The sequence below is a fragment of the Xiphophorus hellerii genome, chromosome 14 (genome assembly GCF_003331165.1).
Source record: "Xiphophorus hellerii strain 12219 chromosome 14, Xiphophorus_hellerii-4.1, whole genome shotgun sequence".
NCBI classification, from domain to species: Eukaryota; Metazoa; Chordata; class Actinopteri; order Cyprinodontiformes; family Poeciliidae; genus Xiphophorus; species Xiphophorus hellerii.
This window is the reverse complement of record NC_045685.1, coordinates 11,538,479-11,550,571: the sequence shown is the minus strand read 5'-3', so window position 1 is coordinate 11,550,571 and position 12,093 is coordinate 11,538,479. Positions and strand designations below refer to the sequence as shown.

At 42.5% G+C, this 12,093-nt stretch overlaps 1 protein-coding gene and 1 long non-coding RNA gene across 7 annotated transcripts in view; one reads left to right on the top strand and one right to left on the bottom strand.

Moving 5' to 3' along the window:
• Nucleotides 1-7,325, bottom strand: part of chd3 (chromodomain helicase DNA binding protein 3) — a 50,470-nt gene extending 43,145 nt beyond the window's left edge. Inside the window, exons 1-7 of one of the 6 annotated variants that reach the window (XM_032583630.1) lie at nucleotides 6,878-7,325; nucleotides 3,820-3,947; nucleotides 3,546-3,734; nucleotides 3,323-3,450; nucleotides 1,847-2,085; nucleotides 1,543-1,676; nucleotides 1,279-1,414 (exon numbers count right to left, since the gene is read on the bottom strand). In XM_032583630.1, the coding sequence (XP_032439521.1) occupies nucleotides 1,279-1,414; nucleotides 1,543-1,676; nucleotides 1,847-2,085; nucleotides 3,323-3,450; nucleotides 3,546-3,734; nucleotides 3,820-3,947; nucleotides 6,878-7,049 (1,126 nt within the window). In that variant the 5' untranslated portion in view covers nucleotides 7,050-7,325. The remainder of the gene's footprint in view (nucleotides 1-1,278; nucleotides 1,415-1,542; nucleotides 1,677-1,846; nucleotides 2,086-3,322; nucleotides 3,451-3,545; nucleotides 3,735-3,819; nucleotides 3,948-6,877) is intronic. The other 5 variants (XM_032583633.1, XM_032583631.1, XM_032583628.1 and 2 more) reach the window with 5 other exon arrangements.
• On the top strand, nucleotides 5,198-11,388 carry LOC116733004 (uncharacterized). Its single transcript, XR_004341928.1, has 2 exons — nucleotides 5,198-6,501; nucleotides 8,781-11,388. It is a non-coding gene; the product is annotated as an uncharacterized LOC116733004 (long non-coding RNA).
• Nucleotides 11,389-12,093: the final 705 nt, after the last annotated feature.

Below are 12,093 nucleotides of genomic sequence, written 5' to 3'. Positions count from 1 at the left end.
AAAGAAACATGAGGCATAAAAAAACACTTCCTGAGAATTGACTTCAAATCTCAAGGTCATAAATGTGACATCTTCTCAATCAGTGCTAACATAAACAAGGGTTTAATAAAGATTAGACGTGAACCAAAAGACAGAAAAAAGAACTTCATTTAACGGAAACATTTAGAAGAAAAAAAACACTGAGGTTACAGTTCACAAATTGAAAGGCAAACAGAAAAAAAGACCATAGAAAAATGTTAGCAGATGACAGAATAAAGTACCCATTGAAGGTCTAACCAGGTCAGTGAATGTGAGCCTGTTTTTCAGCTAGAACTAATTTAGAACTTGGTAAAATGGCTACGGTGCAATGGAAAGCTGAGGATGAACGACTGCAGTTTCTACTACTTTCAACAAGCACAAATGGCTAAATTATTACAAAAACAAGAAAGTACTGTGATTTGTATAGAGTAACAGGAGTTTGGGCAGTCAGCCTGTAACCAGCCTGCAGTCTGCTGCTTAACAGAAATGCTGCTCGTATCTTCCTAATTGCAGTTTCAAACCAGCATCGTCTCAAAAAGAGAGGTGGGCTGCAGCTCTTTTAGTTTCCGAAGCAGAAATTTTAGTTTCCAAAGAGTTGAATTTCTCGTTCTTGATAGCAAGGTGCAGAAGCTTTCCTACTGCCAGCTGTTTACCAAGCTTCTTTGCATAGAATGAATGGAGCATCGTACAGGTTGGCAAAAAATAAACGTCGTCCAGGCAACTGGTGATAAATTTGCACATAAACCAGAACAGACACAAAAAAGACAGTTTAGTCACTTTTTTTTAGCTAGTTAGTATTTTTCCTCTCTCTATTTCCAATGCAGGGATCAGAGCCAATAATTCTTGCTGATATACAGTAGCTGCTAATATACCTTTGCTTAGCTAGCAAGGGCATATTAGCAGCTAGTTACCAGTAGCTTCAACCAACGCAATGAAGCGAGTCAACATGACAGAAAAGTCTCACAAGAAAAAGAAAAAGCTACGTAGAATATGAGATTAAATAGTCCTGCCACAACAAAATTTAAGACCTGTGATTAACATATTTAAGGCCAACTTTCCTTTCCCCCCAATAAATTTAAGACATTTGAAGGCCTTAATTTTAGATGCTCGAATTTAATACTCTTACACTCCGGTATAAGAATTACAATGTCAAATATTTTGGATAGAGAAACTCCAAACACAAAATTTGGTATAAATTGTAAAAATGATAAATTGTTTAAAAAAAAATGTATGTGGGATTCATTTAACAAGCAGACTCACTCTTATCTTTCTTCTTCTTCTTGGCAGGCCGTCCCCGCTTGTTCTTTTTCACTCGGCCGGAGCTGTCGGAGCGAACGGAGGAGCTGTGAACGCTGGAGTCCTCCTGCTCTGACTCTTCCTCATCCATGTCGTCGCTCTGACAGAGGAGAACAAATAATCAGGCAACAGAGTGAAAGGAGGAAAAGAGGGGGCGAGCGCTCCAGTAATACAAAAGGAAGACAAATTATCTCCATCAGTTAAGCAAAATGTAAACATCGGACTCACAGAGCAGCTCTTCTTCCTCTTCCCAGCTATTGGTAATAGTTTAATACGGATGGGAGCCATCTTTTTAGCTTTAGATAGGGCTTTCTTCTTGTCAGGCACTCTAGGACTTTTACTGCGCTTTTTATATCCTGGACCTGCACAGATAATTAGATCAAATCCAAAGTGAACTGGAAATGTATTGATCAACCACTATGTGGCCAGTGTCAACAACAAACTGGTAACAGAAATTGGATGAATCCTTTATCATTACGCAACAAAAACAACACTAAACGGACACTACAGAAGATCTAAAGCTGCCACTGACCTTTGCCCTCTTTCGTCTTGGCCTTTCTAATGGGCGGCGGCTGAGGCGGCGGCTCGGGCGAGGCGGTCGCTGCAGAGACCTGCTCGGCGACAGCGATGGCGGCGGCGGCGGCAGCGGCTGCGACGGCAGCGGCGTTGCCTTTGAAGGGGTTGTTGGAGCTGAACTCCCTCCACTTGGCCCCCAGGATGGTCATCATCTTCGACATGGGGATCTTCGGGTTCTTCTTGGCTATCATCGGCCTGGGAGGAGTCGAGAGACACACGGTCATCAGGAACTCAAACCATATTCTACGACTCTGTGGCTTTACGCTGTGTTAGCAAACTCGGCTTTGGCTCAGTCAAATCAAGACAACCAAATCTCAAAGACCACAAGAATCCCCAACGTAAACATGGTACTGTAGCTTATTTACGTTGTCAGAGTCAACACAGGTATGAGCTACCCACACAGCCTGAGGCTCAGGGTGTTTTTCACACAGTGTTGGTAACGCTGCCCCACAAACTCAACAAGCTGGCCTGATACAGTTTAACAGGAAGACAGGAGCAATTACCAGAAGTTGACTATGTAGCCTACTTTGGCTACATAGTGAGCAGTAAAGCTTTGTAATAGGATTAAACACTTTTATATCGCAGCTTATTGCGGAGGCAGAGCTGTAATTTTTAATAACTTCATTCCAAACTGCTTAAACAGAGAGCAAGTTATCAGGTCGAGGGACACAGATTGCCAAAAATTTACCCATCCAACACACAAATACGAGACCTAACGATAGCATGATTCAGTCATATTTTTAACAAATGGCTTATTGAATGGCAAATGGCTTATAACTTTCTGCCGTAGCTAGCTGTGCTGCACTGCAAAGTCTAAATTGCAATCACAAATCAAGGTTTATATTCATTTGTCTTATATTTATTTTCTGTCCCCTTCTATGACAGATCTACCACTAACAATGTTTTTGCTAACATTTCCACCAACAAAAAATATGGGATGTTTTGCTACAGTTTTATTTTTTGGCAGGACGTTTCAACTGTGTTAAATAACTGCATCCATTATTCACCACACGGGAGATACAGTTTTTCGACATTGTCTTAAAAATTAAGGCAATACAAGGGCATTAGCCTTCAAAGAATGAAACCAATCAGCTTTTTGAGTCTTTCTTTGCTTAAAATAGAGCTAAAGATTCAATATAATATTGAAGAAAATCTTTGTAACTCATCATTGTTAAACTGTTAAATATGTAAATGCTAATTCAGGCAAGAATTTGCAATGAAAGCAAAGCAATAGTGTTTTCAAGAATGTTTGGGACTTTTTAGGACTAAAAGTTGGAGTGAGAGATTTAAGCATTTTAATGGTTCATCCAACGTGACTGAGAAAGCATACCGAGTATAACTCACTCAAAGCACCGTAGCCGGTCTTGATGTCGCCCACACTAGCAACCACAAGCTCAATGTTAATCCTCGGCAAGCAGACAAGAATCCATACCTCATAAACTGGCTGAAGGCTTTGTAATTTGTGAGCTCCCTGTAGTCGTCTTCTGTGAAGGTATGATCAACATCCTCCAGGCCCCACTCCTTTGCCAGCTGGGCAGACGTCTTCTGCTCTATCGGCTGCTGAGACGAAACCACGAATCGAACAAAAAATGTTATTTTTTTTTCCAAGATGGTTTACTACTACTATGCAAGAGAAGCAAATCGGGGATCTTTACTTTCGTCGTTTCCTCCTGGCTACTGTCTCGGTCCCCGTCATCTTTTTTCTTTTTCTTGGTTTTCTTCTCCTTCCTTTCTTTGTGTTTCTTCTTTTTCTTTTTCTCGCCAGAGCCATAATCACTGACGATGCTGTCTGAGTTTTCACCATAGTCTCTTTCTCTGTCTGAGATTCGCTCTACATCGCTGTCCTGAGGGGCAGATGGGATATATTTTTTTTAAAAGTTAGAATAGTGAATAGTGACAAAAACCACACATGTAACCCATTAAACTTACAATCTTCTTGCGTTTCTTTGTTTTGACAGGTTTCCCCTCTTTCTCTTTCTTCTTTGTGTCCTTCTTCTTCTTGGGCCGGCCTTTCTTCTTGCACGGGACCTCTCGGTCCGATATCTCTGGGTCTTCGTCTGGGTTCAAGAGAGCACAGAAATGAACAACGGCTAACAAACTGGGCTAAATAATCTTGTCAAAACGCTTCCCAGTAAACCAACTAATCCCTGCTGATTATAATTGCCCCCAACAAAAGACCGAATGATAAAGCTGCAGAGGTCTCAGTGACCTTTGACCTTATCTGAACGGTGACAATTGGTGAATTAGTTCAATTGGGGAGCTCCAAGGAGATCTGACAGCTGGTACCAGATGCTACAAGTCAGGGATTATTGGTTTACGGCAATACACTTAGCGATAATTACCGACAGCGCCTGGTGAAGATATTGTCAGGTTATAACCACTAAATTAATATATTTATTGGCATAGTTAAAAGAACATCAACTAGTGCAAAAGTGTAAAGTGACAGAAAAGGCATACAAGGTTTTCAACAACTTTTGAGTAAATCTCCAACTTCCTGGAGAAGTCAACTAATTATTAAGGGGCACATCTGACCTTTATTGAACAGCTATTTTTTGGGAGGCTTCTAAAAAATGAGACTGGGTGGAGGTTCAATTTTCAGGAGTGCAATAACTATAATGATTTAAATTAAACTATATTCGTGCGATAGAATAACTCAGTTGAATCCAAAAGAGCATCTGTGCCAAAAACTGGCTGCAGTTCACGGATATTTTCTGACTGAGCTTTGGCTATTTTGGAAAGGAGAACGATAAAAGATTCAGTATATATGTGCAAAAAGCTGGTGGAGACAACCCTGAGGATCTGCAGGTGGAAGTGCAGCAAAAGGTCTATGCCAGTGGTGCCCAAAGTCGGTCCTCGAGGGCCGGCATCCTGCACATTTTAGTTCTCTCCCTGGTGGTAGCAACAACCTTTTCAGCATGTCAGTGTTCTTCTTAGGCCTTCTAATGAGCCATCATTTGATCCAGGTGCGTTAAACCAGGAAGAGAACTAAAACATGCAGGTTGCCGGCCCTTGAGGACCGACTTTGGGCACCACTGGTCTATGCAATACTTTATACTGGTCTGCCATATGAAATCCTATTAAAAATATTTAAGTTTGTAAAGTTTATGGTTGTAACGTGACAAAGTGTAAAAAAGTTACTTTTGCAAGATACTGTTTGGTGTTTGTTTTACTTATATTCATAAAATTTGATTGCTAAAAAGAAAATCTGAAAAACCATAAAACTTTTAAAAGAAGGAAATTCTCATCATTTGGAAAACTGTGAAGACAGGGTGGGACTAAATAAATCTCTTTCCCTTTCAATGAATAAATTATGTGAATATGTCTGACCGTTTTCACTCACAGTTTTCCCGTTTAACCTGCAATCTGACCTGGGTTTATGCAGCGAGGAGAGCCACTGATAGGCAAGTGGAGATAGCTGCCCTTTTTTAAAAAAGAAACAAGCTAAGCGTTAAAGCGCAGCCAAAATACTGGCTGCTTGATAAGCTAGGTCTGTCAGATTTTATTGTGTGCCCGCCTTTGTTAGTGCGCAGCAGCAACAACAGCCTCCCTCCGCCTCCTCCTCACTCCGGAGCCTCCGTGATTCCCGCCTAGCCGTGCAGCAGTGCGGTCCGCCGACGAAACGCCGGGGGGCGGCCGCTGCATGCACGCAGGGCTCGGTGATTCAGAGAGGCCCACCAGTGTAATGAACTGGAACGACTCCTGCAATTCCCAATGGAGATGTGGGGGTAGCGGTGGTGGAGAAGAGGGGACCGAGACCACCGCTGTGGCCGCTGAGAGAGGTCGTCAGCGGGTTAAAGTCCTCGACACAAACACTCATTTATCCGTCTGGCACGTTTCAGCGGCGATAAAGACAAAGCAATGGAGGACTGCTCCGTTATGTTCATTCATGAAAGTAGAACCATCCTAGCTTGCCAAAACGGCAACATTTGTTCTTTTTTAACCTCTAATAACGTGTTAAAACAAATAATATACTCATTTTCATACGAAGTTTAACAGTTAGCTCACCTTAATTAATTATTTAAAGCAAATATGTATCTTTGTTCCCTTTACCGTTACAGGCTGGCCAGCCGACCGTTAGTTCACGTTCAGTGCAAAGTGCAAGTTCACTGCCAGGAGAAACTTCCAGAATAATCACGTTCAGCTAGTCAATCACAGAAGCTAAAGCTACACTGTCGTTCAATTTAACGTCTAACAAAGTCGCCATTAAGTTGTGTTGAACAGAATTGGACAGGCATTTACAAGGAAGCCTCGTTTCGACCTGTATGTCAGAGGACGATACGACACAAATACTGTGGGGTAGTTTCTGTCTCGTTTGACTGCACTGCGAAACCAGCTCCTCGGGTATCAAATACATGCAGCCTCCGGCGGGGGAGTCCATGTTTGTTTTGTTTTTGAAGCAGCTTTTCTACACCTTCGGGGCGACCTTATTACCCTGCGGTTGCCCGGCGTCTTCATTTGCATGTGTCCCCCCTTGTCATGTCAGGGAAGCTGCTGTCACAGCAAAGAGGTGGCGGATGGGGGGGGGGGGAGGATTTAACTGCAACTTTCTGGAGGATGGCTCTGCGGGCTCTCTGTGGCGAGTTTGGCTAAACTTTACAGGGAGGTGAAGAGGTGAGATGGAGGAAGTGGCGGGAGCGAACCGGGGGTTTTTGTCGTCCCTTCTACTTTATATTTAGCTGCAAATATGGCACCCAATTCACAGTTAGGTTCTGCAAACTATTTCGTGTTGCGTTTTTGGTGTGCGCGCGCACCCGAGCTACTCTACTGTACGGTCCAGGACATGGATAGAGATAGCTCAGATAACAAGGCTACTTCTGTAAATAAATAAATAAATTTAAAAAAAAAACAATCTTCAGCTATTAAAGTGAGTTTTATTATTTCGTGTGATGTTTTCTCGCGCGTCCCCGACCGCGACCTGTCCGCCTGTCTTTTTTCCTCCCTTTCTTCTTCTTCTTCTTTTTCTTTTTTAGCAGCTAGTCTACCGTACCTGGCGCGGCTGGTGGTGTTGCAGTTTCCCGAGGCGCCGCCGGCGAGTTTATGTCGCTTGCGTTCTCGTCCAGCTCTCCGTCGTCCTCGTTGTCTTCTTCATCAAAATCTCCTCCCTCGGAATTAACCACCATGCCCTCGTCTTCCTCGCAGGAGCGGAGAGGAGAGGACATTATTATATTCCTGCTGTCATTGGCGGCTCCGTCCTTGTGTTCAGTGTTTTAAAAAAATAAAAATAAAAAATGAAACACAAAACAACGAAGCCGTAATTCTTGCAGCGGATGGAGTGTTATTTATTTAATATTCAAATCGGCACGGGAGAAAAGTAGGGGGGCGTTTTGGAATATTTTACACTAAGGCTGAGCAACAAAGATGGCCGCCCTCTTATATTTATTTTTTAACAACCCCCCCAATAAGAAAAAAAATCCCCTTACATAAAAAATGGCTGACTATATTATTTCAGAACGCACCCCCTCCCTTTTTCTCTATCTCTCTCCCCGTCTCTCTCCCTGTGCGCGCCCCCCTCCCTCGTTAAAAACGTACACATTGTTACAAGGAAAAAAGGGGTGTGTGAGTGCATGTAAGTTACATTGTTACTTGTTTGTTTCTTCTCGGTCTGCCCCCCCAGTTTTTCTCCCTCTCTTTCTCTCTCTCTCCCTCTCTCTCTCAAGTCCGGATCAGTCACGAATCCGGATCTGTCAGTGTCACTGCCAAGATCACACACACACTGTCTGCAATGCAGAGCCCGACACAAATATATCAAGTATATTCTCCTGAGCCCCCCTGCCGCCGCTGGATATAATAAAATATATTTTGGAGCAGCGGTGTTTGTGCGTGTGCGCGCTCACGAGTCTGTGAGTGAGTGCTGGGGAGGGATCCAGAGAGAGAGAGAGCTAGAGAGAGAGAGAGAGGGGGAGTGGGTGGGGGGGGTTGGGAAAAAAAATCTGCCGCAGCCATGCCCAGCCTTACATCAGATTGTATTGCTTAAAAATTAACTGCTTGTGGTGGGGATTGAAGTGTTTTGGTGAAATGCAAAACTATGTTTCCACTCCGACGCACGGCCGCAGCGAGCGTGGCAGAGCGCTGAAACGTGAGAGTGGAAGTCGTGCAGAGGTCTGAACCAGGCGCAGAGATGGTTTCTGAGCTGTAAATCTGAGCGCTCGTTAGCAGCGGGATGTGTCGGCCGGATGGCAGTAAGGCCATGGGAATCCCTCCCCAGACAGGCCCCCTCACTGCTGCTGCTGCTGCTGCTGCTGCTCAGGGCACTTTTTTTGGACTAAATTGTTATTTTTTGACCGCCTTTGTGCACTCAAGCACAGTCAGAATGAAAAAAAAATAATAATAACATATCTGGATGTTAAACGTCTCTTTAACCTCTTCACGCTACGTGAAGCGCGTTGGGTTTTATGAGACCAACACAAAGAAGGGAAATAAATGAAAAATTTCTTACAAAAAAAACCACTTACAAAGAAATATCTGAAAAGTGTGGTGTACATTTAAATAGGGTTATTACACCACTTGTAAATGATGCTCTCCTACTAAATAGGTGAAAATGAAAAACTGTGGCTTTTTCTGGTTTTTTTAAAAGAAAAAAGTAGAAGAAAAAAACTGGAAAAACAATAACTGAGTGTCTTCAGTCAGAGGCTTCTTCAAATTTGTTGCGACACAGGTGGCTACAGGAGATCTTTCCTGAATTTGAATTAATTATGCGTTTGTTTCCAGGTGAGTGTTTGACCTCATTGCAAGACAAAAATCCCAGCAGTGGGAGGCTTCAAAGGTCACCTTAGGGTCACACGATTTACACTTCCTAAAAGAAAGAAGCCGGTTCATTTAAACAAGTGAAACAACGCTGAGGCGGTGACCCCATCCGTGACCTTTTTCGCATGCTTCACTCCTCTTCCCAGGTCAGCTGCTGAGGCGCCGACACCCAGAAGACAACCTGCTGATCACTTCCAGCCTCGTCTGCCGCAACAGGTGCCGGATCCGCTCCGGCTCGGCTCCTGCGAATGAGAGAGGAGGAATTTTTTCAGTGCCCCGGTCCAAACCCAACATCTGCCAAGGCGGCGGGAGACGGTGCACGGCGAGAGACACTGGCAGAGCGGCGCGTGTGCGACGAGGAAGATTGTGTGTCTGCGGCCCACCCTCACCCCTCCCCACCGCCTCGCACACTGAGGCCCTGGCCACCGAGGTGTCAGCGGGTGCCAGACTGAAAGGCTGGCGAGACGACCTCACTTACTGTGCAGCTTGTACGCCCTCAGCCACATTATCTGCAGTCATAACTGTGCGCGTGTCTCACTGTGTGACTGCAAGATGAAAAGGGGGGTGAAGCCAGCCAGGAAGCTCCCCTCCACCCCCCACCCCACCCCCCTCCCAGACAGAATTTGGACTGCTGTGCAGAGATTACCCAGTAGCCTCCCTCCTCCTCCCCCAAAGCCTCCCGTGTCCGTTTGGCAGTAAGACGTGTCAGGGATAAGAGAGAGAAAGTGCCTCCCCTGGGTGCTGTGCTCCAGCTAACCCAGATTTTATGCAGTGTGACACAGAGGAAGACACCGGCTCCTGCGCCGCGCTCGGAGCTGGCTGTCTGAACCCGGGCGGCCCCGCGAGCTGAAACAGCTTAAATAACAGCCAGGCAGAGCAAGTCAGAGCAGGAGCCCAGAGAGGAGTCCATTATTGCCTGAATTCGTTTTGGTGAGGCAAGTCCCACTCTCAACAGGGGCTTACGTAAAAGGAGTTCTTCCAAATTATAGCCAGTTTGTTAGTTTTGGTTGTGATTTTTTTTCTTCTCAAGTCTTTAAAGAGATTTAGAAGAGGTTGAATATGTGCCTTACTTGATTTATAGATTTTGCTTTTGGTGTGTATCCACTCTCATTTCTACAATAGACAGTGATAACCTTTAACTGAAAATATTACATTTTTTAGATCGTTTTTTCTTACTTTCTTTAAAGGACTTTCCATAGCTTCCCTTACTAGTAATATTAAACTGTAGGACTTGGTTTAATAATTTTAGCTGTTAGAATTTAGGCCCATTCCTGCTGTCAGAACCGCTGTAAGTGGGTCAGGTTTGTGGGCCGCCTCGCTCGTGCACCTTCTCTGCTCTGCACAAACACATTTTCTAAATTACTGAAATCAGGGCTTTACAAAGGGCCCCTCAAAACAGTGTTCTTAAGCTACTTTGTAATTATTTGGCTTTCCATTCAAAAGACCCGCTTGTGCCCAGGCTTTAACTTCCAAGCTAACATCTCGAAATGTTGCCGCCATATTTCCACGCGATGTTTGTTGCCCATCATGCCATCTGCTTCGTGCACCAGCAAAAATAGATATCAGCAAAACACCCCATACGGTGACGCCGCTACACCTTCACAGTCGACACGTTTCACTTTCGGCAGCTTTCAGTCTAACAAAGGTACATTTTTGAGAGTGTGGAGCCACTAAATAACCCTGAGGTGGTAAAGTTGTGCTGACGGATAAGTTGATTTTCTCTAAAAACCATGAAAACTGTGAGAGATCAGTTTCTCTGACAACTCTCCATATATTAAGGTATTTGTTCCTGAGTCCATTTGCAAACTGTATTTTTTTTAATTTTGCTTTTGGAATAATCTTCCTCTCTCAGTGGCCCTTTAGCTCATGCAGTTACATGTGGATAATAATGTTCTCACTTAGTATTTTTACGAGATATTGTCCTTTTATTCTGGGGTTGATGCATTTCATGTTAAAACATGTTTACATATCCGTGACGCACAAGCTGATGGCTGGAAATCCCCATCCTGTTTTTACATACATTTGTAGTTTATAGAAGTGTGCCATGGCACCTTCACGGATCTGGACAAACCAGACTTGATTAGGACCATCATTCTCTTCCTGGTGTCTGCTGATTTTTTTTTTGTATCAAAAGTTGATTTGAATTCACAAAATGTTCCTCTACCGAACTCAAATAGTGTGAATTGTTCCATCAGAAGCTTACAATGTCATGACATCATCACTGGTAGACAGTAATCGTAGCATATGTACATTTTTAACTTTAAAGAGAGTCATAAAATATTCTGAATTTATTTGGTAAATAAAAATAACTGTGTTACTCTTAATTGACCTAATACAGACAATATTTGATCTTATTAAATGTTAGACTTTGACTGTAATAAAAAAAAGACTTCAAAACAACTAAGATTTGTGATGTTTGTCAAAATGATTGATTTGATTGATTTGAAAATGATTTTGTTTCTTTCATATCACTGAGGTTACTTTTTTATTTTTATTTTCTGGAAGAAAGCAATGTTCATGGATTGAAATGGCTGTAAACTTAAGGAATATTTTTTCCAAAACAGAATAAGTAATAATCTGATTGTCATCATACCTCATTTTAGCAGCACTACAATATTTAAACCAAACACTCTGCTTGTTGTCAGCTTTTGTGTGCAAACAGTGCAGAATCAAATTGTGCAATAAGGATTTTCCTGCAGTGAGGACTTGTAGACTTAGTGGTCTAACTTTAATAAAGGTTATTTATTTGTAATATTTGCAAGACTTTTATTTGTGCATCCACAGTGTTTTTTTGTTTTTAGCCTGTGTTTGTTTGTTATGATGTAAGGCACTTTGAAATGCCTTGTTGCTGAAATGTGCTATACAAATAAAATTTGATTTGATTTGATTTGGTTTGATTTGATTTAGCCTAGTACTCTGAAAAAAAATGTTGGGGGTTTTTAAAAACGAACTTGTCCATCTCCATTCTGACTCAGTTGGATGTTTCAATATGGGCCCAGAGCACTGTTGACTTGTGTTAGTTGCATTAGTACGCCCCCTACAGGAAACTCTGGAACAGGGATATTTATCATACCGTTTTATTTTTGTAAAGAAATCTAAGAAATTTGCTTTAATAAATCAATAGCCCTGATTTATAAATACATTAAAAATCTAATATATATATATATATATATATATATATATATATATATATATATATATATATATATATATATATATATATATATAGGAATTGACCTTCAGTATCAACCTTTTTGAATTATGTATGTATACAATTATTATTAAGAAACGACAGTAAATGACTTCATCTTTTGAGCCCTCTTGTTTGTCCTGTCTGAATGACAGTGATGATTTTGTTTGACTTCCCTGTGAGTAAATCCTTAAGAAAATCCATGTTGTTGTTTCAGCTGGCCGCTCTCCTGACAAAGCTTTATTTCCTGTCAGACATCCAGGTGGGAC